The sequence below is a fragment of the Neltuma alba genome, unplaced genomic scaffold (genome assembly GCF_004799145.2).
Source record: "Neltuma alba isolate B1F8T4 unplaced genomic scaffold, ASM479914v2 tig00012753_pilon, whole genome shotgun sequence".
Lineage (NCBI taxonomy): Eukaryota > Viridiplantae > Streptophyta > Magnoliopsida > Fabales > Fabaceae > Neltuma > Neltuma alba.
Genome location: NW_021637167.1, coordinates 72,609 through 100,017, shown reverse-complemented (window position 1 = coordinate 100,017; position 27,409 = coordinate 72,609). Strand labels below are relative to the sequence as shown.

Below are 27,409 nucleotides of genomic sequence, written 5' to 3'. Positions count from 1 at the left end.
TTGAGAAGTTTGTTCGATTACTTTGAGACGAAGTAATTATATGAAGCTGCTTTCTGTTTTTTAATTTATTTCGGTGGGCCAGCCCAAGGTCCACTCTAATAGCTTTTTCTCAAAAGGTTAAAGCCCAAACTAAATGGACATATTTATAAGACAGGCAATTTCATAACATTTTTTAAGCACCTGAATTAATGACTTAATCTAGGAGTTATGAAGCAACATTAATATTAATATTTATATTTTTATTATAAAACATTGAATGAGGATTGATGGGGAAAAACTACGAACCAAACAAACATATAATAGCAGCGTGGGAATCGTTATCAATAATAAATAATAAATAAATAATCACATCAGGATGGGCTTTTCTGATGTAACCAAATACTGTGCATGCTTAAAATATGGTATGCTGTGATTGTTGTTGATGTTTTTGTCACACACACACACACATATTTTGGCATATTTTTTATATACTCATTTATATTTATTAACTCGTTTGGTCAAAAAAAATGTTTATTTGTTAAATTCAAATGAATTCACTTCCAAATGTTGAATAAAACTAGGTTAGCCGTGCGGCATTCCATGTGTATGAAAAATTTAAACAAAAAATACAGTGCACTCAAAACCACAAAAAACAAGATATATATATATATAATTTTTTAATAATTTTTATACAATGGTATTTTTAATTTTCATTTGAAAATCCAAGATTAAAATTATCTGTAATACTTTTATCCATAAAAAAATGCTGCAAAGTCGTTTATCCATGGGCTTTGGACAATATGATGTGATGTAGGGATGGGGCCATACATTATCTATCTTTTTGTTAGCAAAAACAAAAAAGTTCCTCTCGCAACAACAAAGATTCAAATTTCTTTTAGAAAAGATGTCCATATTTAATGTTGGACAGCATCTCAAATAGAATTATTTCTGATAAGAATGTACATAATTTCATTCTTTCAGTATCGTAAAATGAGCAAAAAAATCTGTTTAATGTTTTAAACTCAATAGATCTTTGAGGATGTCTTCACATTTGAATATGCTTGGATATATGTTTAATGGTTTATGATCAACAAATATGCATATTCACTACATTATCATGGGCCATATTGCAATAAAAAAGTTACATAATGAAAATCAATTAAAAAAATTAGTATTTATAGTTTTTTCCAGTTTTAGTAAAAAACAAAAAAGGTAGAGAACTAAATCTTACTGTTAGCTGCACACGAGGATGAACATCACAATTAGGGAAATACAAGAAAAGGGAAATTAAAGCTTCATTTTAATACCACTAGACATTTTATATTTCATTTATATTTCTGCTTATATACTTTTTAGGTTATTTGGCCAAAATATTTATGATTTTGATGTAAAGCATAGGGGCTGCTTAGTAAAGAAAAAGTCTAAAAAGGAAAGGAAGAATTAAAAAGAAAAACACATGGTGCTTTTTAAATTGGAGGTGCTTTTTATTTCGGTCAAGTATATTGGGCCACTTATACATAATCTTTTGCCTTTTTCTTTTTTTCCTTTTTGAAAACATTCTTCTCCATCTTCTTATACCTGTTCTGCCAAAAGAATAATCACAGCGTGTTTGGCAAATAACTTTTTTGGTCAGAAATTGGCACAATAACTTATCAGCAAAGAAAAAAAATTTCGTGCTGTCGATGAACAAAATATGACTTGAATATTGTATTCTTCTGCTCTGCCGAACTGTGTAGAAGGAAAAAAAAAATTGAAAGACTACAATAAAAGTTGTGTAAGTCAAATGAAATGCATAACCGAAAAAAAGGAATAAAAATTATATATAAAAACTGCATTATTTTGATGAGAAAAACTGAATTATTAATAGCTTATAGATAGTAGTGCTTAAAAATTTATGGACAATGAAAGTCGCTATGGATTTTTTATTCATAAAATACACCATGCATGAAATCAAGCACTTAATTTATTCTATGTAGATGAGAAGAAAGTGAAGGCTATTTGAAGTTTGTCAACTTCAAAGAATACAAGCAAAATTAGGGATTCTCATGAACAAGAGATTTGTTAATAGTTTTCCGTTCATTGCTGTACGTCAATAAACTTGAAAGACTAAAATATCTTCCGCCTTCAAAACCACAAAATTATGAGGTTCAATTGCACCAGAAGTCTGAAAGTGGGGGTAATGAGAGTTTTAAGACCAAAAATGATTTGGATGCATAATTAGGATAATTGAGTTGACATGTCCAATTTCATGTGTTCCCGGCATCGATGTCACATGTAGTGTTTGCTAAAGTCCGTTTACACTTGCCCTTCTCTCTCTTTTGCCAACTCAGTTTACACAGTTTCAGGCACTGCCTCATTTTAAATATCCACATGTAGCCAGTTATGAATCAATAATGCTTTTTATGATTTGAAGATGCCATCATGTGCCTCCACCCATCTTAGCCACCCAAAATGCCACCAACTGTTAAGTCGATTCTCCATTTTCCCCCTTGCTTAGCTTCGTCGCCATGTCACCCTTTCCGTTTCATAATTATCAAATGTTTTGTTCTTAAAAAGAAATCCCCAACGAACAGATTGAAACAAACCGTTATCTTATCACCTCGTGATTGATCTAAAGCTGATCCATCCACACCGAAATTTACATCCAGCAAACCTTTTTTGGCAAGCAGCTGAGGGTCTCATTATGACTACCCCATCGTGCATGATTAACCTGTATTTCCATATAGAATGAGACAAGTTGTCCTATTTTTCACGATTACACACATTACAAAAGAAAAAAAAATAAAGGGCAGGGAGATGAACCGACAATTTGATTTTTAAGGAAAGACGTTGAGTAAGCTCAAAACCTCACAAGTGATATGATTTGCAAGTTTAAAAAACTCTTCTTGACCAGTTTTTGGGATTATACTCCCTTTAAACTTGTGTTTATAGTATTGGTACTTTCATTGAGAGTTCAATACTCATTTTGAACTTGGGCTTTACTTTTGTGTCTGTGTTCATAACATAATACTCCTTCGGTCCTTAATATAAGACCCATTTAACTAATTTAATTAGATTAAGGAAGTTAGGTAAATTAGTTAATTATAAGAAAAGTGACACATTTTTCCTAAAACACCATAATCATATTTCTTAATACCTCATCTTCCTCTTTTACTTGATTATAGTTGAGGGAGTATTTATAGGGGTAATTTAGAGAAAATTGATAAATATGAGAAAGGAGTCTTATATTTAGAACCAAAACCAATTCAAGAATTAGGTCCTATATTAAGGACCGGAGGAGTACTTGTTATGATGGCTTCTCAAAATATATTTTTCAGAGCATCCCACTGAAAAGGGTTTCTCTCTCTGGTAATGTGTTCAGATGATATCCAGATTAATCTTGATGCATTTCGACTATGTCAACGGAATGGCTGAAATAGTTTCGTTATGGAAACTGCATAAAACGCCCTCACCAAAATTTGCTTCTCATCGGCTGCGAAGCTCACCACTCACCGGCTTTGACACAACCATTGTAAAATAAAAAGCAGACAATCCTGAATTCCTGATATTCTCTAACTTAAATATTATAAAAATTTAATGCTGCCGTATATTTAAGTATAATTTCTACAAAAAAGTTGTTTGACCTTATCATCTTACATCAAAGGATTCCCATTTCCCAGCAACTTCGGATCTTGCACAGTCGCTGCATGTTACGGAAGTGAGTGGGTCACAACAGGGAACAGTTACACACATCTATGTCAGAAATTCCAAAAGAAGGGATAAAAAGGAGGGGAGAGGGGGTGTTACCATACCTTTCTGACATCACTTGCGTATAGAAAAATCCAGGTGAAGGTATGACACAGCAGCCACGAAAAAGAAGAAAAATGCAGACACCAGCATTAATGGCTCAGCAAGCATGAAGATAGGGTTAAAATTGTAGTGGACCTACAAAAATAATGGGAAAACACGGTTAGACACAACCAAGGGGATGTGATATTACATGAAAGAGCTAAACAGAACTGTAAGTCTTTGGGTGCTCGAGCTTGATTATAGAAATTGACAGTCTAAGATGCACAAACAGTCTTTGAAAGTATCACTCAGCCCCGAAGAAAAGCAAAACATGCTTGTTAAAGAGACTCCTATCAAACATAAAATTCCATACGTCATCGTCAAAAAACAACATCAACAACTGCTACAGAACTTTCAAATAAGACTACGAAACACAGGGTCATCATTCCCAACTAGACTTAAGCCGCCAGTGGACTTCCATCTATCCGCATTCATCTTTGATAGTTTAGAGGTCTGGTTCAATACAAGTCATTGTTAAGAATCAGTCCATCTCTTGTACCAGCATAAAAATTCAGGCCTACTGTTGCCACACAATTGATCTCTCATGAAATCAATATCTTCATTAACATTATATCGCACATTTGAAGGAAAATTTACTTGTTTTTGGACCTTATCTAGCATCCAAATTTTCAAAAAGTTTTATACAGTAATTTTTTTAAAGATCCCAGTAATACCTGGAAAGGAATGTTATGCTCAGGCACTACATTTCTTTTTTCTAAAACCACCACAGTCCTGCCAACAACGTCAAGGTATGAATGCTTGATCTGCAAATATTCAATCAGAAAATACAGTTAGCTACAGTTAATCAAATGCTTTACAACAGAAAGTCAAGATCTGCCACAACAGAATTGCTCACAATTTATCAAAGTTGCACACGCACATAAACACAATTGATAGCAAAACCTCTGCTGTTTTTCTTAAGGTGATAGCCCTGCAGAAGTTGCTTTATACCTGTTATGGTTTTCTTTCTAGATTTTTCTGGTATTCAATTTTTTTACGGAAATTTCCAAAGTGAACCTAATCATTTAGGTTGCTTGGTTGACCAAACACTCGAATCTCACACCGAGCAACAGTCAGACTGCATATGCTTAGACAACCACCTATCATCCAGGTATTACAATTCCCCAACCAATCCTCGTCTCCTTGATGAGAAAAATTTAACTTGAGGTGCCATACCTCTGAAGTCTGAACCATCAGATCATCGCTACAAGGTTGGCTATAAGGGTTATCATACTCAAAGATGCATATGAACCTTTAGCCACTACCTAAAATGCATGCTTCAATCATAAAGTTTAAACCCAAGCATGTCTAACAAGTGAGGGTCTATAAATAATCTTAGAGGTATAAAATATCCAAGTTTAGCCACGGGATAATGAATGTCTTGGTTGTTGTGATGTAATGAACCGCCCCTCTAGAGTCTTGCCCCAGCTGCTTCTACAAACAAATACTTTCATACGCTAGTCATATATTAACCACAGTAGAACAAGGCCCTTTTTTTTTTTAAAAAAAAAAAAAAAGCCAAATACTGTGCATTCTCAATAGACAAAATATGCATGACAAAAATGTTCCCATCACATGCCTTAACGGTCGAGAGATGTAAAGTGTGATTGAAAGCCTGACTAACACAGTAATACTTATATTTTCTGCTTTATTCTATTTATTCATATTGTATTCTTCTTTCTTCTGTAGGTGATTGAGAGATAATTTTACTAAAAAGAGGTAAATATTGGCCACTAACAGAAAATTTTCCACAACTAATAGGAATTGATTCCTAATTATTAGAAAAGTTACCTCTAGATGTTGCTCCACGGGAAATGAGATGACAGCTTTGGGATCTTTGGATCCCTCTGGTAGCACAACCTGAAAGTTAACAAGTCCTAACATCCATTATTATGTGCATAAGCACTCAAAGCAAAGAACAGAATTTGGCTTACAAGAACAAAGTAACACACAAATCCACACCCACCTTGACAAGCAACTTGTCAACAACTGTATCAGCAAGAGGACAACCAAAAGTGAAGTTGAGGTATCGGCCACCATCTGGAGACTCAAAAAGGAAATCCTCCAATGGTACCCCATAACCAATGACAAAGGTAGACTTCCAGCCTCCAAATAGAGGATAACGAGGCTCAATTAATAGTTCTGACTGCAGCAAATAAGCATGTCGCTAATGATTGTGAGATTAGACATCATAACCTACTAAATAACATGGGAAAAAAAAAAACCAGACCGAGCCGGCCAGTGGTTTGGTTGGTTTAGACATTAAACCTGGTCAAGAATTGAACCAGTATCGAATTGGTTAAACCAGTGTGAACCTGTTTGAATGATTATGTTGCTATTGGCCTCATTTTTTTCTCATTCAGCTCTTAATATCTCAGTCACTATATATTTGAATGAATTTTAGTGATTATTTTGGTATCAATGATTATTAATTTTAGTTATTGATGAATTGTAAACATTAAAATTCTCAATGTTGTTGTACTTTGTTATTGTTACAATCTAACTATTGTTATATTTCTTGTACTCTCTCTGTTCCTTATTATAAGAGACAAATAACCAAATTACGTTGATAAAAAAAAACAGTTAAAATTAGTTGAGAACAATAATGTGTAAAAAGTATAATGTTTTTTCCAACAATGCCCCCATTAATAAGGAGAGAGAGTATGAGAGAGAACAATTAAATTATTAAAAGAAAGAGAAGTGGGAGGGAGAGAGAGTATGAGTTGGAGACAAAATAAATAAGGGTAAAATAGGAAATTAATACAAAAAAATAGAGACAACTTTTAAGTGTTTCTTATATATGGGAACATACCATAAACATCAAATGTCTCTTATAATAAGGAACGGAGGGAGTATTTTGTTATTAGTGATTATTAATGTTGTTGTATTTTGTTATTTTCAATTAAATTATTTTATTTTAATATGATCGGTTTGACCTCGAGTTGACCCCAATCAGACCAACTGATCCTTGAACCACTACCTCAACCGGTTTAACATCCAATCCCGGTTTTTGTTCCTTGCTAAACAATATAAATGCAACTTTCAAAATCATTTTCCTCAATAATAAACTCAAAATACCTCAATGATAGCCAGAACAAATTAATTTAAACCAAACAAGGGTGCTACTGACATGAATAACATTTTAGCATGTAAAAAATACAATATCACAGTCTCATCAGAGTAGAATATATAGCCATTTGGTTACTTGATGAAACAGCTTGACTTGCTTCATAGTTCTTCCTTCAACCCAATTGCTAAGGATAATGGATAACCAAAACAAAAGAAAAGGCTTGAAGAAAATAACAAGCGTAGTAGAAGGTATTAAGACAAATGATGCTACTCAACTTGAATATGATTACTCTACGCCAATAGGAGGTGAGGAAAGAAAAGGGTTAACCCTAACCCAGGGGCATATATTACCTTAAAAAAATCTGTACGTAAACGTGAAGATGAAATATTCCCAATTCCATCCCGATAGTATACCGAATGAACTCTTGGAGGTAGTCGTGCAAGCAGATGTTTGAATGAAGACACCCCAGTATTACCTGGTTTAGTTTGATAATCAACCCTGTCAACAGCGGAACCATATTATATTGTGTGGAGATTGATAGAAAAGGAGAAAGCATCAAATTGCAGGCTAAAAGAAATCAGATAGGACCCTCCTCTACACCAGAAATTAATAAGACTATAAAATAGAATAAACAAGGGAGAAGGAGATAACTTGAGGTTGATGGTACTAACACAAGGAAAAACACGTTACATTCACAGATAAACAGCAGACCAACACAGAGACTTATACAGGGGTGTACAATTACAGCTTCAGACTACACACAAATCACTCGAACACAAAAAATAAACAACACACTCACAAACATACTCTCACACACAGGTCTGCCAATCTTTCGAGAGGTTAGCTCTCTCCTTCCCACAAGGGCCAAGTTCAATACAAAAATTCTCCACACCCCCTGTTAAGCCAAAGGAACGATTTATAAACCCCAAAAAGTAACTTCCGCATACCCCCAAATAACCCTCTTATAGCATGACCATGGCCTCCCTATAGCAACCCTATTTTTCCACTTCTTTCCCCAAAATAAAAAGTCAAAGTTCTGATACACAAAAGCATCTTTTCCCCTTTCATGTATTTTCCTAATTCTAAAAAATAATCCCAATAAAATCTAAAGACAGCAGACACAATACATTCATGTATCAGAAACTTTAATTCACCTGACAACTGATAAATGAAAAATAAGATCATTTCCATATTTAACTTGAGAGTAGAAGTGTTCCGATCATCACTGGGGCCAATAGGATATGAATAATCAACATAACGTAAAGATAGAGTATGACAAAAACTTTCACAATTTCATCTTCATGTGATGAATACGTCGTAATGCTCATTTTCTTCGGTTACTTCCTCCACTCACCTATGTTTCTGCTAAATGCAACAATGAAACACATGACGCAAGGACCATAACTTTCAATACTCATCAAACTATCAAACCATTTAGATAGCGCGTAAGTAGCTGACTATCTGTCAATACTGTGTGGCCACTTAAGAATAGGAAAAACACGCGACCGAGAGCATCAAGGTTTAGTGAGAATTTCCAATTCATTAACTATGTTTATTTATTTATTTTGCTCAACTTCCAATTCATTAACTTGAAATCCAGAATCTATCATGTATCTTTAAACCAGTTATGTCCTAAATAAGTACACACACAGATGGGTCACGTCAAAGATCAAGAAGGCAACTACTTTAGGGAATTGGAGAGAGTACTTCTGACAAATAGGCACTTTTCCAATTTCTTTCATCATGATTGCATATATTGACCATGAAAAGACTAAGTTCAAATCCACTCAGAAAGGAGTGAGTGGTGGATAACAATTTACCTTGAAAAAACACCTTTATGTCGGGCCCCTGCATGAACCAGGCTATATCGCTCTGTAACCTGGAGGTTGCCCCAGTGAGATATTTCAATTTCACGTTCTAGCTCCTCAACAACAGCAAATGGATTGTTATTTTCAAAATGAACAAGTATAGGAGCATATGAATATGGCGGTTGATTCTCATATGGTCCATATTTGATCTCTGTACTGGCACGTTTAGTAGGCTCCACCACTGTGAATGATTCCACCCGAGTGCTTGGTGTCTTAATAAAGGTTGTTTGTTGCTTGACATGATAAGGAGACAACAAAATAGCACTATCACGGAAATAGACCAACTGTGACTCTGATTGACTTATTTCTACGGGGAAAGGTTCCAGGGAACGTGTCAATATGTAAAGCACTTCTAGCGTTGCAGTTTCACCTTTACCTAGTGGATTTAACAATATTATAGTGAAATATTTAGTTCCATTTGGTCCAGCAGGTTGCTCAGTAGATTTCACACCAAGAGGAACATAAGTTTTCTTCTTCTTTTTTCCAGTAGTAGCAGCTGCTTTAACAATTGCTAGATGTTCAACTTCGGAAGGTGAAAAAGCAAGATTTACTTCTGAAACAGGCGATTCCCCAACATTCTCAACCTGAAAGAAAATCTCTATGAAATACACTTCAAAGTGGTAGTATAAGATTTAGTTAAGGAGAAACATAATTAGGTAAAACAAAGAAAAAATATTGCATTAACAAATCTTGTTGATGGTCCAAAAAAGGATTTAAATGTTTGGAAAATGTCTCTCAAACAATATTGGGCTACAGTCAGAAAATCGAATGAAAAGGATTATACTCAATTTAATTCTTTTTTCTCAAGGTTGAATATGTCAGTCAACTTATACAGATGCAAAGGTAGGTTCATAATCAAGTTAAGAACAAAAGAGTAGTTGCAATTAGTGAAAATTCTTTTTGGCCAAAAAAAATTAGTAAAATTTTTTGACACCGGGGAGGGTGTGAGGATCAAAGGGAGGAGGTTTACCTTCAATGTCAAATAAACCTTGATAATGTGAGAAGTCAAGTCAATCTGCAAGGATCATTGGAATATTAGTCATTACATGTATCTAAAACCAAAAAGATCACTTGAAATTCTGAGTGAACCCGAAAACAAAGGCTGAAGAGACAGCATATTTCCTCCAAAAGAAAAAGATCAGCCACATTTAACAAGAAGAAATGATGCTACAATAATAATACGCTAGTTATTTTACTTTACCTTACCAAGAAAAGTAAACCATTAAACATACATACGCACACAGGCTGCACAAGTTGGTTAAAGCGAGTAATGAATCCTCTACTATTTTAAAGAGTGACTATGAGTTGAAAGCAAAAATGCTGTGGAACTGAATGATAAACAAAGAGAACAGTGAAACAAAAATGAGACAATTTTTTTCTCACAAGTTTATTTTCTTTATTCTGAAGGGTTCCTAGACAAACGATGGAGGGAATAAAACGTGACATGGCTGAAACCCGATTTATTCTGACCAATCATTGGTTTGACAAATTCCACTACAGCATCCATGTATGGCACCACAAATTCACTATATTTACGCTTTCCATTAGGATATCTTAAAAAAATTTCCCCGTAATCAGTACCCTAAACAACATTTCCATAGTTCCCTCAGATCTTGAGTGACGGCTATCATAAAACATTACCCGTAATTAGCACCCGTAACAACATGTCCTATTTCCCTCAGATCTTCAGCGGAAAAACGTGCCTTAATTGCTAATTGATATTAAAGAAAATCTCGACAAACAGATTGAGGCACCAGATAAATTAAGCTACAGTCAGAATTTGGGAAAAGGCAGGCTTCCAATCAGAATAGCTACACGTAAATTTATCTTCCAAGCATCTCCAATAAGCAGACAAACATTCGATTTTCAAGGAAATTTAAAAACAGACCTCAGGAACCAATTCAGCATAAAGATGGCCAGATAAAATTATTTCTGATAAAACGTAAAAAGTGGGGAGTGAGCTTGGAAAACGTACTCTGCGTTCGGCATTGACGATCTGAAGTTCCTGAGAAGAAGCCTGTGAAAGAACTGATAGAAAAAGAGAGATGAGGAGAGCAAGGTGTAACAATCGAGCTCGGAGAAGAGCATCCATTGCTGGCTCTCGGTTTCTTCCCTGCAGTTGACGTAGGAAGGAGACTGGAAGTCTATTCTCTATATGCTTGCGAGTCTTAGTCTCACCTTTATGGGCCTATTAATCCAGCCCATAATTCTTTGGAGCTGAGTTTCCAATTTCATAGGCCCATTTATGTTCCAAATTATCATTTTCCTTTTTGGGCCAAATTTTCAATGCTTTCACCATGACTCGTACTTTCGCTAATGGTTGCAGATTATTAGAGATGACAGTTGGCACTTGATTTTTTTTTTTAAAAAAAAAAAAACCTGTAAATGATCTATAATCTGTTTATGGAACAGGACTTGAAAAACAAATTAAGCAGAATATACTTTCTGATATACTAACTCCAATTCTAATTATTAAATCTTATTTATAATTTATAAATAAGGTCTTGTAATTAGAAATGAAGGTGGTATATAAACGTGGTCTTATAATTAAAACCGAAGATAGTATTATTTTCAATTATTATGAGAAAAAATATATAATAAACTGTATCATTCATAAATCATAAACAATAGACTTATTTTATAAATTTGCCCCAAAAGAGTATAGCCTACACCTCGTTAAGTTTTGTTGATATGTTGACAAATGATTTTATATGGTTGACAACATTATACTATTAACACTATATTACCCTTCGATCCTTAATGTAAGACTTTGTTTGATTTTTATTTTGATCTTAAATATAATATCTTGATCCATTTTATCTCTCATATTTATTCATTTTTTTCTAAGGTAGTCTTTCTAATAATGGTAGTTCTAATAAATACATTTGATTAGCAAAGATATTTTAGAAAAGATGGTTTCTATTTATTACAAACAACCAACTTAACTTATTTCCTTAATCTCCTCAAATGAGTCAACTAGCTCTTATAATTAAGACTGGAGGTAGTACTATTATCCATTCATGTGACCACATGACACAACAAACTCATTTTCCCATATATTATACTACCTCTGGTCCTAATTATAAGAGCTAGTTGATTAATTTGAGGAGATTAAGAACAAAAGTTAAGTTAGTTATTTGTAATAAATATGTATTATCTTTCCTAAAATATCCTTGCTAATCAAGTGTATTGACTAAAACTACCATTGTTAGAATGACTACCTTAAAAAAAATACATAAATATGAGAGATAAAGTAGATTGGAGTCTTATATTTAGGATCAAAATAAAAGTCAAACAAAGTGTTATATTAAGGACTGAAAGTAGTAGTTATATAAAATTGAAAAGTTGAAGGTACATTTACATTGCGAAGTTTTTTTTCAGGTACATTTAACACCCTAAACTATTTTGTGATATATCTAACACATTGAAGTTTTTTTTTTTTTAAGTGCTTCCAGTGCTTTGAAGTATTTTTTTCATACATTTAGCATCATAAAGTATTTTTTTAAAGTACGTCTAACACTCAAAAACATTTTTTTGTGCATCCAGCACTAAAGCAAGAAAAATATTTCAGGACGCTGGACGTACTTGAAAAATACTTCAGAGTGCTGAATGTAGCACAAAATATTTCGAGGTGTGGGATATACCTAAAAAAATGTTTCGGAGTGTTAGATGCACTTTAGTTCAATTGAAAATAAAATAAGCCATGCTCCCCGCCCCCAACAAGCCAATGCTATTTATAACTTATAAACTCTGGAATTCATTGCCAACAATAATTGATATATTAACATGAATTGCATGTTCCTTGTAATTTTGAAAGTTTGATGAAAAATCCTCCATTGTAAAATTTATTACTTAAGGTTACCTAAAATTTACTCAGGAGTTAGATGCAAAGATGCAATTTATGTACAATCAATACGACTCTTTTTTAGCTATGTGCAACCTATTTTTATACAGCTAAAGATATGTTGTATACAATTAAAAAGGAGTTGAGCCACTCTAAAATTTGGGTTCTTAGACACCTTTAAAAAATATGTAATGAAATTTTTTCAGCAAATTGTCATATTATTTTTTATCTTTAATATAAGAGTTAGATAACTAATTTAAAAATATTAAAAAAATTAGTTAAATTTGTTATTTGTCATAAATGTGTGTTGAATTTTCTAAATTATCCTATTTAATCATGTATATTGAAATACCTCTTGTTAAAAGCCCTTATAATCAATAGAGATATTTTTTTAAAAAAAATAGATACAAAATAATTAAAATCTTATATTTAAAACTAACTTTAATCTTGTAACTAGGTTTTATATTAAGAATAAGAGATAATATAATTTTTTTTAATTAAAAAAAATGTCAAATCATCACATCATTTTGCCTTTTCTCACATCATAATTCTACTTGTTTCCATGCAAAATAAGACTCGATTTAAAGTGAAAAGTTTCATCACAAAATCAACCAAAGTCAAAATTTTAAAAGTACACGTTGGTATTAATAGAAGTTAGCCTAATTAGAAAAGAATCAGCTCATGACCCATAAAATCATAAATTTAAATCTCATTATCAACACAAAAACCTTATTAGTGGACAATCTATAAGTATTTTTCTAAGTGCTTTTTAAATCTAGAAACATCCAAGACCCAACTTACCTAAAAATTTTCGTGCCAAAGTAATGAAAGTACCCGTTGGTAGTATTTTAATTTCCAAAAAAGGCGAAATCTTGAGTAGTTCAAACTTGCATTCGGTTTAAGGAAAAAAAAATAAAAGGGTTCAAACTTGCACACATGGGCGTCTAAAACCTAGCAACCAAAATGTAATCACTTGTTAGTTTCGAATCGTCATGCCTGGCAGAGTGAGAGTGATGAAACGACCAAAGGACTCGACAAGCTTCTTCTGAGAACACATTCAAAAATTTATATATTTTGCTCGAGTCTATCCCAACCATCTGCTCAAATACAAACTTATACCCAGGTCGCGTGGAAAAAAACATCTCCACCGTATGTACAGAACCCCCCCAAAAGACAAGAAACATTAATGACAGGAAAAAGCTTAACCCAGAGAAATTCCAACATTCACCCTTCCATACCCAGTTGGTGCAACAAGTCAATATAGAAGCTCCATGGTGGTTCAGTCATCAGTGCATCCCATCCCCTACCCATTTCGGTTTCACCGGTTCGTTGTATTAGCTGGCTGATGCATTTTTATGTAGAATTTCTCCAAGAACCCTCCTCCATCCCCCTCTCTCCCAAAAAAAAGAAATAAAGGAACATAATGTAGTGAATTCCTATCTACTCTTCATTTATACCCCTTGAGTACTAGCCTCCACCGTTTTCCCAATTTTATTCTTTTACACATTATATTAAACAACAAAATCACAGCACAAATAAATCTTGTGTCCATCTCTCCCATTTACCACCCTCCTTCCCAACCTTTTTACAAACCAAAAAGGGGAAAAAGCTACTTTGAACATGGTTTCTTTCTTCCACAAAATTCCGATGGCATTACCTCGGCTTTGTTTGTGATCTGTATGACAATAGTGGTTGGAGAAGCCTCTGGCGTGATGGACTACCTAGAAATGAGGCTTGAGATCGAGTAAGCATCTCAGCCATTGACGGGGTCTGATATGCTTGAACAAGACTTGAACTATCAGTGGAATCACCTCTTGCTGTGGCTCTTTGCCAAGAGTGGGAACTCAGCCCAGAAAGAATGTACGCTCTCCCCGATGCTTCATACACATGCCGACTCACCATCCTCTCTTGCATTTCCTTGAGTTCGGCATCCAATGCAAGACAAAGGCGATCCTGGGATCTGGCTGAAATAGACTCCGAGAGCGTTTTTCTGCAGTTTTCAAGTATTGATACTGCAACTGTTAAATCTCCACGTTCAGCTGCACTTCGTGCTTGGGCCATTGCTTCAGCTGCTTGAAGCCTATTGTGCTGTCTGTCCACTTCAAGCGACTTAATCACTTGCCCAACCTTTTCAGGCCTCTGCAGTTTTACTTCTTCACTTTCTGATATTGTTGTCTCCTGAGTTAATGGATCTTTGTACACGCAGTTGACTTTTATCAATGATGTTTCACTGCCATAAGCAGCCGGGACATTAACTGAAACTAGGAAATCTCTCTCTTCATCGGCATACAAATCTCCAACATCAATAAATCCTTGACGTCCGCCAGCCATCACGCGGCTTGGATAACTTCCAGCCTTAAGTGAGACAAGGTTGAGATTTTCATCTATGCCCTCAATTGCGACTTGCAACTCCTGAACCACAACACTCAAAAGTCCGCCAATGCACTGTGCAAATGCATCCTGTATCACAGATTCAGTCTCAATGAAGGAAAAAGTCCCCCCAGAGTTCTCTGAAATTGAGTGCATTGATGAGGCATCATGATCTGCACCAAATCCAAAAGCATGCACTGGAATTTGGAATCCCGAAGTGCCACGATTACTGATAGACATAGGCAGAAGCAAATGGTAGTTTGGCTGTGGTTGGTTAGTACCAGAACCACCAACAGTGTAAGTATCTTGCCCATCAGATAACAGTATTATGCTGGCAACTGGATTTTTTTCTCTTCGTTCTTCCATTATCTTGGCGCCTTTTCTCAGGCCCTCAGCAATGTTTGTGCCCCCATTTGCAACCAAAGAGTTAACAGCTTGCAGTGCTTGTTGCCGCCCAGAGTCAGACATTCTGCGGAGAGGAAACAGTCGGCGAGCGGTAGAAGAGAAAGCAATAACTGATAGTCGGTCATTTGAACCTAAATTCTGGATAACAAATCCCATAGCTCTTTTTAGTAGTGCGAGTTTAGTGCCAGCCATGCTACCACTAATATCAAGCACTGTAACTAGGTCAACAGGGGCACGCGGAGTCTGAGAAACCTGCGTTGGGCTAGCATGACTTCTACTGAGGTTGGGCGTTCTGGTTGCTGCTGCTACAGCAGTGGCCTTGAGATGGACCAAGACATTAAAGTTACTATAAGAGTTGGACTGTGGAGCAACTGACACTTCAGGGTATGTCTTAATTTCTATTGTTTTAACAGCACCTGTATCAGCAACACTCTTACCAGAACATAGATGTTCGAGATCTAAGGATTCATCATCGTTAAATACACCTGGCTCTGGAGCCTGATGAAGTGGAACAACATGTCGCCTATTCAAATCTCGTCGAGGGGGTGGTCGAGGAAGGCTGTGGACAACTGCCATGAAAGCATTATTTGGTGAAACCCTGCCAGGGAGAGGATCCAAACTGGGATCCAGTAAGGGTATTTCCTTCCACTTTGCTCGGCACACTGGACATATTTTGTTTCCATGTTTCACGTTTGAAGCAATGCAGTGAAAATGGAAGGAATGTGAACATTCAGCAGTGAACAAAGCATGCCCACACCCTTGTTTCATTTTGGTTAAGCATATTGAGCAGGTTTGCTGAATAAGAAGGGGGGAAAAAAACATGTTAAGATAAGAAGCACAGATACTTGAATTTCTACAATTTTACAAATTAATATGAGAAGAAAATTCATACGCGAACACACACGCAGATAAACCAAAATTTGTGAGATACCAAATACAGGGTGCTTCTACATACATATAACGAATTGAAAATGTTAATACTAGCAGCACAAAATATGCAGCCAAAGCTGGCACCCTAACTTATTATCTAAAAGATTCAGAGGAATATGTACTATTCGCTAAACTTGCACACCGTCATTAAGATATCATTTCAAATTTTGGGACTGATCAGGCAGCTTAGACGAGACGTGCTAGCACCACTATAAAGACATCAGTCAGATTTAAAATAGAAACCAATTTCATCTCCAATTTCTTTTACCAGGTCTTAAGCCTAAATTGGATTTGACTTTAACCATAAAATTGTATATTAAATTATATCATTTGATAAAATACATAACATGTGCAATTACTACAATGACTACTCTGGAAAAAATAGATAAATATGAAAAACAAAATAGATATTAGGGTCTTATATCTAAAACCAAATTAAAAGTCAAGCTAGCTCTTATATTAAAAACCGGAGGTAGTAACATTTATTTCCCTTTCTCATCTTCCTTTTTCGATTTCAATATTTTTCCCAAAGGAAGATCATAAATTCTCAATCAAAAGATATGACCTACAAACACACAGATTTCCATACTCTGTGTATTAGGCACGTCTTTAAGTAGGCAAATATGAGCGCTCCTGATAGAGACTAAAGCAGCTTTTGCACTTGCCCAAAGAAATTTACAACAGAAACAGTAAATTCTCAGAGAGTCGTTCGTACTTGGCTCTCACAACCAGCCAATTTGATTTGACTAATGAACAAACTGGTTATGGTGTCATGCATGTATACTTTTTTTTCCCCCTTAAAAGCAAAACTTGACCATTAGAAAAAGGAAAAGAAACGAGTCTTATCCACAAGAACTTGTTGTGCACACATAATGCGATGTTGAAGCGAGCAGTTATCAATTATATCAAGATGAGGTCCCGCAAATGCATATAGAGAGCATTATTGATTAAAAAAGAACTTCAAATCACAAACACACACATAACATCGAAAGTTTGAAAACAATTCATGAAAACTGACAGCTCTATCACCTAACCCATGTCACAACAAAGTGGAAAATAAGAAATAAAGCAAAAACAAACACGAAAAAATTTATGCAAAATATTAGTAATAATATTTCAGAAAAATAAAAATTAAGAAATTCTATGATTTTTAAATCAGCTTTGGTCATTTTCAAGTTTCAGGATACAACGTCCTCTCCTTTTTTCCGAATAATAAAATAATAATCGGCCAATCCGCAAAAGCCCAATATGCTTAGATTTCTCGAACTGTAATTCGACAGATTTACAGCAATAAATCCCACCACAACACAATACCTAACCTCTATTTGCAGGTAAATAGGATTACAACAAGAAAAAGAGGTTTTTTTTTTTGGGGGGGGGTTGTATAATTGAACTTTTTATCATTTTTTAATGAAATCAGAGAATAAGTGTAGCAGAGAAACCAATTGAGCACAGTAAATTTTCCATTATTCATGCCTCGTTTTCCCATCCTTGCTTGAGCCCATTTTCTCAGCGACCAAACGGAGCACAGTTCATGACAAAAAGCATGGATGGTGACACGGACGTGGAACAAGATATCTTAGCATATGCAGTGTCTAAACTCTAAAGTGTTAGTTGGGGGGTCATGTCATATCTGATTCAAACATAAGTCTGCGGAATTTGAAATATCGGCGACCAAAATTCATTGAAATTTCGGAACCGGAATAACAGTTGCAAAAAGAAAAAGGACGGTGAAGAAGGAAAGGAGACCAACCTTGGACGATTTGCTCGCACTTTTCGACAGCTTCAAAGCGTGAGAAGAAGCCGCCGGAGCGGCGGACATCGAACGCGAAGAAGCGATGTCCCAATTTACAGGCGAAAGCAGAGCAGCGTCAGATAACCGCTCGGAAACCTCCGTAGCCGGGGGCGAATCCATGTCGTCTGAAGTTCTGGGGACGAAGACACACAGATTCAAACCCAGAGCAAGCTTCGCCTTCTTCCATTTACTCCCCATTTCAGCTGAAGATCTGAAGAAAACCACAAATGTCGTCCCAAGAAAAGAAAAACAAGAAAGCAATTCCCAAACGCAGGAAAACGAAGCTCAACGGAGCAAAACTCAGATCTCAAACAAAGAGTATGAGAAAGGAGAAGGGAACAGAGATCTATAAAAAAGCTAAAAATGGAGCACGAAAACCGAGAGAAGGGGGCGATTATTGAATACGTGAAAGGGGAAGGAGGCAAGTGGGGTTGAGAGGTCAGAATGGGATACGAGGGAGGTTGGTGAAGAAGGAATGAGAATGAAGAAGAAATATGAAGACATTAATTGAGGCAGCCATGAGGAAGAAGAAGAGTCTGAGTAAGAAGAGGCGGTTGAAGGATGGTGTGCTGAGGAGGATTTTGACCTGCGCTGTATTTGTTGGCTTTACCTTGGTTGAGTTTTGTAGGTAAAAGAGTGGGAAAAAGGAGGCTCTCTCATAAAAAGCACGTTCTGCTTCAACCAGCGGAAAGTTGAAACCTTTATTATCACCCACTGCTCCTTCAATCATTCATTCTTCCCGTTTTACCCCCTCCTCTTTTCACCCGTCCCTCACAATTCATCTTCAACTCCAATTTTATAATAAAATAATATATATATCTCTTTTTATTTAAAACTGTTTTTTCTTGGAGAAATTATGTGCCATTGTTTTCAGGAAATTTTAAATTAAATAATATTTCATTTTATGTCATCTGTTTGGTAAGTAAAGTTTTGAGATTTACCTGATTTATAGTAAAATCACTTGTCAACAACCAATTCAAATGGGCACTTTAAGTTTATGATAAATTGATAATATTCAGATAATGTTAAGAAATGTAAGAAAATAAAATAAAAAATAATTTAATAAGTCTCTTTTTTTCTGATTTTAATTGTAATGATGAATTGTCCATATTAAACATCTATCTTACTTCTGTGTGATAATGAAAATGTTTGACCGACCGTAAGAAGGTGGATTATGTAGAGCTCTTATCAAAAAAAGAAAATGAAAGGGGGGAAATAAACAGCTCATAAAATAAAATAGGTTGGGTTTATATAAATAGAGAGAGAAAGGCTAATATTCGCAGATAAATTAAATATAGCGATATTTATTTAAATGGGGGGGTAATTAGTGGTATTAATGATTAAAGGTGATAAAAAAAATGAGAAACAAGTTGGTGAGTGGAAACATGTCATAATCTCTCTTGTGGAGAAAAAGGTGGGATATATGGGTAATAAGAGAAAAAGGGGAAAATTCTCCTTAGAGGGGAATCTCATATATATATATATATATATATATAAATGTATCTGTGTGTGTGTGGATGACCGAGTTCTGTGAATGGAGGGTTGCATCATGATGGACTATCATTGGGCATGAGTCAACATTGTGGGATTTTCTTAATCATTCCTTTTTACAGAATTATTTTACTTTTCCTTTTTTTTGTTTTAAAATTTATTTATTTATTTATTTTGTTTTTTGGGGGCTCACATGCGACGATGATAATATCCACACGTGCACATCATCGCTGAGGCTACCATGTCAACCCTGTTGACATTCATTACTGTTTCTTTCTAGATCTCTCTTCACATGTCTCCGGCTCGGCTTTTTTTTTTTTTTTGGTTGGGTTCGTTAAAGCGCCCTTCTTATTCTTCTCCTTCTTTAATTAATTATTGTATTAATTTGGCTCCATAATTCATGATTTGGGATTTTGACTCAATCAATTATTCAACTCGCCATTATGTTCTTTCTGGAGACCTTGCCCCCACGCCTTAAATCATTTTAATCCAACACTTGAGCGTTTCATTTTGAAATTTATTCGGGACAGTGATGGCACACTTGAATGAATTGATCTGTGTTTAGTACTGTTATACTACTTCCGGTCCTAATTATAAGAGTTAGTTAACTAATTTAATGAGACTAAAAAAATAAATTAAGTTAGTTATTTGTAATAAATAGGTGTTGTTTTTTTTAAAATATTCTTACTAATCAAGTTTATTGGTTAGAAATACTATTATTAAAATGACTACTTTGAAAAGAATACATAAATATGAGAGACAAAATGGATTTGGGTCTTATAATTAGGATCAAAATAAAAGTCAAACGATATCTTATACTCCCTCCGTTCCTTATTATAAGAGACATTTGATGTTTATGGCATGTTCCTATATATAAGAGACACTTAAAAGTGGTCTCTACTTTTTTGTATTGATTTCCTATTTTACCCATATTTATTGTCTCCAACTCACACTCTCTCTTCTTTCCACTTCTCTTCTTTAATAATTTAATTGTTCTCTCTCCTTATTAATGAGGGTATTTTTGGGGAAAAAATTATATTTTTTACACATTGATTGTTCTTAACTAATTTTAACTGCTTTTTTTTATCAACGTAATTCGGTTATTGTCTCTTATAATAAGAAACGGAGGGAGTATCAAAGACGGGGTAGTATTATTTAATCATGAAATAATAATACTAATAAAATTAATTTTTTGAGAACTCATAATAAAATAATATAATTCTTGATAACTAGTTGACGACAAGGTATTTGACCTTTGAACAAATCTCCATTAATAATTAATGTGGCGCGCAATTCTGGAAACATAAATATGAAGCAGTCGGCGATAAAATTTTATTCAAAAAAAGCGGTTGTCGACGATAGGAGATGATGAAATCATTAATATAAATTAATTCATTGTTCCCTGGCATGTTTTTTTTTTTGTTGGGTAACGCTTCATTTGCTTTGTAATGCTTCAACTTCACAATTGAATTGTTTTAATTTTAGATTTCATATAAAATGACAAATATATTAATATCTTATGGTAATGAAATGGTTTTTTTTTTACGACTTTTTAAAGAATATAAAATTACATCATTCGATCACCATAATATCAAAATACTACCTCTGGTCCTAATTATAAAAACCAGTTAACTAATTTGAGGAGATTAAGAAAATAAATTAAGTTAGTTATCTGTAATAAATAGGAGTTGTTTTTTTCTAAAATATCCTTGCTAATCAAATGTATTGGTTAGAACTACTATTGTTAGAAGGATTATCTTGAAAAAAAATGTATAAATATTAGAAATAAAGTGAATTTGGGTCTTATATTTAGAATCAAAATAAAATTTAAACAAAATCTTATATTAAGCACCGATCTTACTTTTTATAAAATTTAATGATCACAAAAAAAAAAGTTGAGACATTATAGGGCAAAAAAAAAGGCATACAGGTGGAAGCTTAGAAGCCTCATGCTCGTCCATGCACAGCTAGCGTCAAAATTGGGCATTGAATGGTCGAGTTTCTAGATCATGGAATTCTTCAATAAAACATGGCTTCTAGAATAGAATTTTATGCAAACTTATATCTTTACACACATTACTTTTGATTCTTAATATTATTTTCTATCCTAATTATAAGATTTTATTAACTAATTTAAAAAGATTAAAAAATTATTAAATTAATTAATTATAACATATATTATATGGTATTATTATACATCAATTTATAAACAAGGCATATTATTAGTTTAAAAAAACAATAAATATAAATATTTTCAAATAATTTAGTGACTTTCTCAATTTTTTTCAAATTAGTCAATCATCACATCTTATATTAAGGAGCAAAAATAGTACTACTCTAATCTTAACTATAATACCTCATTTTATAAATGAGGTCTTGTAATTATAATTAAAGGTTGTATAATGCTAAAAAGTATGCTGCCAATAACCAGAATAATCTCCTTTGAAGAAAAGATCAGAGCCACGTGTTTCGATCTTGCTTGGCCCGTTCATGATCGTTTGTGGGATTTGGTGGCTTTCAACATGGTTTCTCCGTTTATTTTTATTTAAAGCAAGAAATACTTTAAATAAAAATAAATAGTTTCTTATAATAAGAAATAAAATTACGCTTCCATTTGTCCCTTATAAAAAAAACTGTGGACTTGTCCAGGATAAAATCATAGGTTAAAAAAAAAAATCAAGTCACAACTAATTTTTGTTGGTATACCGACTCTCTTTGATGGAATTGAAGTACCAACCTTCAAAAACATCATTTTATTAATAATTTACAGAATACGAAGTAAATATATTGAAAAAATTTTGTTCTGGCTCACATAAAAATGCTTATAATAAGCACTTAAAATAATCAGATCCGACGAAGTGTTGTTGGTGACAAAAATCTGGAGAGCACCACAAATAGGAAAGGGCATGCATTTGAAATGTGAGGGAGATAAAGGGGTCTGTGATGGGGGGAAGTAGTGAGTGGCATTGTTGACTTTTTATTTTATTTTGCTAAAGCATAGATATTTTATGATTGAAAACAATCCCATTCGAAGCACTATCAGGCACTAAAATGTAGGTACCTCTCTCAATGGAGATTCAAACCTTCATTCGTTACGTTGTGAGGAATTAACCCCTTCTGCTAGACTCAACCCTCTGCTGGTTGTTAAATATTGATGAAAGGTTTATAGCTTTATGGAGATAAGGGGGATGGGCCAAACAGTGGATTCTTCCCCAAACATGTAATTGGTGTAATGTGGAATCATTATAATCATGATAATGAGTTCACTTGCCACTATGTGTGTGGTTAGTCTAATACCCAATCAGCCAAAGCTTCCAAGCTGTCACTACTCACTCCTTATGCTCCACTCCCGACACCACATTATGATCTCTCTTACACACACCTTAATTCTAATTCTAATTCTTGGAAAAAAATTTAAAAAAAGTCCCCTTTTCCCTTAGATACATTTCAATTTATTTGCAAAAAAAAAAATTTACCCAAATCTTTTAATATACGATCTATTTAACTAATTTGATTAGATTATCTAAGTTAGTTAATTATAAGAATTGAAACACCATAATCATCTTTCTTAATATCCCCTCTTCCTCTCCTATCTTATTGTGGTTGAGGGAGCATCAATAAGAGTAATTTAAAAAAATTGATAAATATGAAAAATATGTCTTATATTTAGAATTAAAAATTATTAAATAATTAGGTTCTATATTAAAGATATTAAAGATATGATAAATATATTTTTAGCATATACAAAAGTAGCTTCACTTGTCTTTCAAGCCATGTTTCATTGGAAATTGGCCTTTTAATACCATAATAGTTCAATGCTGACATGACCACGCTATTTGTCTTTTATTGATAATTACTCCCTTCTGTCTTATAAATGTAGGTAAAACTAGGAGCTCTCTTTTTTAATCCTAAATATTAAAAAAAAACTAACTATTCATATTTATCTGAATTTTATTAATTAATTAATTACTTTATGGTCGTCATTAAATATTTGGTAAAAAATTAAAATTAACTGGGGCATTTTGAAAAAATAAAAAATTACACTTTGTATACTTTTAATATATAGTGAAAGTTTTCAATTAAATTCTTTTATCTCCGCATATACATGTTCATTATTTGTTTCTCATACAAAGAATCAGAGAACTTTATCACAAAATTACTAAAGATCGTAACTTTACTAAAAATATAATTGTTTTGTCAAGTTAATAAATCAAGCTCATAAAAAAACATGATAGTACAGCTAGTAAGTTTGACCGCCAGCAAGAGTAAATATTTTTTAGTATTATAATATGCAGTCGCTCTGCATGGATAGCTATGGTTTTAATCAAAACATCAACTTTTTACCTAGAATCCCAGCAAAATTCCACATAACTTTACTCTCTCATCATAAAAAAGAGATAATCTTTTAAAAGTGGTGGGAAAAAAGAAAAGAAGGGGAAAAAATTGAGAAGAGGGAGTGGTTTGTGTTTGGAGCATGCAAAAAGATATTCCTATCCCCCACAAGAGAACATGAATAAGAAACAAAGGTGGTGACCACTTTTCAATTCCCTTCCTCCTTTTGAGGGCACACATGCCTCACTCACACTTGAAAGAAACACACACACACACACATTCACAATTGTTGTGTGTGTTGTGAGTTGCGAGTTGTGTGTGTGTGTGTGAGTGCCATGAAAGCTTCTTTCTTGCAATGAGTGGTGATCCATTCACATACACTCACAACACTTTATCTTTCTCTTTCTCTCTCTCTCGTGATCGAGGGATAGGATTCCCTTTTGGCCACACTTTCTAGGGTAAGTCAACCCCAAAAAAGCCTCAGCTTTTGTTTCTAGGGTTTGCAACTCAACCTCATTGGGAGGGCCAATTCACGTATCTGATCAATTACTTTGATTGACTGCTACTATTCTTTTCTTCGTTACTAGTAAAATACAAGTGAGTAATTAATTAACCGGGATAGATCGCCTTGGTTATATCGTTGGCTCATACCACTTTCTTGCAAGTTAAATCCGTATTTTTAATTTAATGAAACGATGCACTTAAGATAATTCAGCTTATTAATTAAGCATATAGTCCAAGTGTCCAACTATATATATTGTTTATAACAAATTTCATCCCAATCAATGCGGGAGAGCATATGGGGGCCATTGAGCTTGGAAATATATATATATATATATATATATATATTTCCTTCAATCTCTTAAACATGGGTACTACTAAATAACTACTTTGTTGGCGAAAAAAACTATAATGAATACCAAAATTTGAAAAATAAATAAGTGCAAAGGTTATCATTCTTTATTTTTTGAATTTATATCGTATATTTATTATTTTTAATTACTACTCCTAATTTAATGAAGGCTCTAATTAAATTATTATATTTAATGTATCACAAATAAGTTATTTGTTCTTTTATGTGCCAAAAAAAGTTATTTGTTCTTTTATAATTTTAAAGTTAAAACAAAGCAAGTCTCTTTGAATCTCCTTATATTCTAGTGTTATACATATAACATTGGTTGGAAAAAATATATATATATATAAAGATTATGTAAATTTTATATATTATTTATTTATCTATTATTGTCACTTTAAAATCTACTTGGGGTGTTTGGATATCCTTAAAAGTATTTTCTAAAAGTATTTTTTTACAAATCAAGACAAATTTCTTTAAATATTTACTTCGTATACTGTAAAATTATTTTTAAAACTATAGTTTGGTTTCTATCCAAATATCTGTTCTGATTTAATTCTGTAACAAAAGTATATTAAGCATATAAGGCTAAATACCTAATTATTTTCTCATGGCTAGCATATCATGGTACTTAAAACAACTGAAAAGAGTTAAAAAAAAAAGCTTGTAACAATTTTTTTTTAATACAATGCCACAATAGATAGTTTGTTATGTTTATGACATAAATCATGCAAAAGTTAGCATATATTTACGCTCTAAAGAAGGATCATCCAAAAAAACGGCTTTAGCACATCCAATTAGTGTGAGCCAACCAGCCAGTCTGCACAACAATATGCTTTCCTCGATAAGTGATTTATAGTGGCGATCCAATCTTGCATTAATAGCAAGGCTGCAAATTTCTCCAATCTACTTCCTCTGGTCCATAATAATATAAGAAGTCCTTTAGAAGAAGAAAATTTTATTCACCAAAAAAAAAATTTGATCTAAAATATAAGAGGCTGACAGAATAATTAATAATAGTGTTCTACTTTTACTCTTTATTGCAAAGAGTAGAGAGAGGAGAAAATTTTCCAATCACAATATTTAATATGAGTAAAATATAGATAACTTTTATCAATTTAACTAACATTTTTTTGGCTCGTGAGGAAACTTAACTAACAACATTGAAGGGAATAGCTGCTTAGTACATGATTCTGAGAATGTTCACAATCAATCAAGTGTAGAACTTCAAGACAATGGTTTTCCGGCGGCCTTGCTGGCTCAATAACTAACCTTCAAGATTTAAAGGTAGCTAGCGAATGCTTTTTATGTGTGCTAATGTCCAGCTTCAAGATTTTGGATCACGGACCCATTTAGTGTCCAATCTAACCAGAAGCAGAATCGAATATCATGAACTCATCAAATCTCAGTTGTTTATATTTAATTTGAATGGTTTGTATTTAAAATCTTCAATTATTATTTTTAAATAAAAAAACTATTTTTTTAAAAAATAATAGTTAAGAGATTATCTCTATTTTATATTTTATATTTCTTAAAATAATTACTTTGAATAAATAAAAATAAAAAATAAATCAAATATGAACTATCCAAATAAAATATGGATGATTCAAATCTAATGAGTTTAGAATGTTCATCAAAACGATGAGCACCGGCACTGGTTCCCAATCTAACCAAGCTTCTTTAGAGGATGCCAATTAATGGGATAATTTTTTGTATCTTTGTAGCTCTCGATCGGGTTTAGGATTATCTTCAAAGATTGGAGCTTGTATTAATTATCCTTAATTAGTAATTTTTTAAGTAGCTGAGAAGGTGATTTCTTTCTTCACGGCTAGTTTGTTTGAATAAATTCTATTGCATCTATATTTTTATATGTCACCAAACATGAGGGGGGGATCTTTTTCAAGAGATTTTCCTGGCGCCATGATTGCTTCATTGAGGGAGAGATTTTAACATTTTTAGTGAGCAGAGGATTTTTTTTAATTACACCTGTGCATCGTATAATTCTTATAGGAGAGAGAATTTATACACCATTTGAATATCTAACATCACTAAGCTATTGCGTATAATTAGAGCGAAGAGACATTCTCTCTCTCATGCATTTACAAGTTAAGGCTACATGCACACAAGCGAATCAGCCTAATTAAATACTGATCTGATCTTATTTACAAGTCACTTCTAGTATGTTTCACACAAACCTAGAAAAACTTTAAACTTTATTAACTCTTATTTAAAATTCAATAATTTTCTAACTTTATCCTTATTTATTATACATTATACATTTATATCTCAGTAAACAAAGTCAACATGATAATAAATGAAGGGTAAAATTGTACATCTATACAAATTTTTTTTTGTCAATACCCTATAAATAAGATCAAAAAATGTCTTTTCTCTCTATCTTAGAAATAGAACCTGAGGAGTATATGATATATCATATATATGATATATATTTTTAATGCTAAAATTTTCCTACAAGGCAATATTAGCTGTAGCATTTCACATTTATTTCTTATTAGTACGTGGATATGTTATAACCTGTTTGTTGTGTGAGTAGTGAAGTTTTCAGTTTCATTTTCTTAATAAAAAAAAGATATAAGTGTCGTGTAAAATGAAACAGGCTCAAATTTGAAGTGGTTAATTTAAT

At 33.4% G+C, this 27,409-nt stretch overlaps 2 protein-coding genes across 2 annotated transcripts; both read right to left on the bottom strand.

Moving 5' to 3' along the window:
* Positions 1-3,404: 3,404 nt before the first annotated feature.
* On the bottom strand, positions 3,405-10,859 carry LOC114730653 (dolichyl-diphosphooligosaccharide--protein glycosyltransferase subunit 1B). Its single transcript, XM_028917759.1, has 9 exons — positions 10,721-10,859; positions 9,716-9,760; positions 8,698-9,329; positions 7,228-7,375; positions 5,774-5,953; positions 5,599-5,667; positions 4,482-4,571; positions 3,771-3,903; positions 3,405-3,661 (listed from the first exon to the last, which is right to left on the bottom strand). Exons 1-8 carry the CDS (start codon positions 10,835-10,837, stop codon positions 3,781-3,783), a joined length of 1,404 nt encoding a protein of 467 aa, XP_028773592.1. The 5' UTR covers positions 10,838-10,859; the 3' UTR covers positions 3,405-3,661; positions 3,771-3,780.
* A 3,210-nt stretch (positions 10,860-14,069) lies between these two features.
* On the bottom strand, positions 14,070-18,767 carry LOC114730656 (E3 ubiquitin-protein ligase WAV3). Its single transcript, XM_028917763.1, has 2 exons — positions 18,048-18,767; positions 14,070-16,159 (listed from the first exon to the last, which is right to left on the bottom strand). Exons 1-2 carry the CDS (start codon positions 18,285-18,287, stop codon positions 14,243-14,245), a joined length of 2,157 nt encoding a protein of 718 aa, XP_028773596.1. The 5' UTR covers positions 18,288-18,767; the 3' UTR covers positions 14,070-14,242.
* Between the last annotated feature and the right edge of the window lie 8,642 nt (positions 18,768-27,409).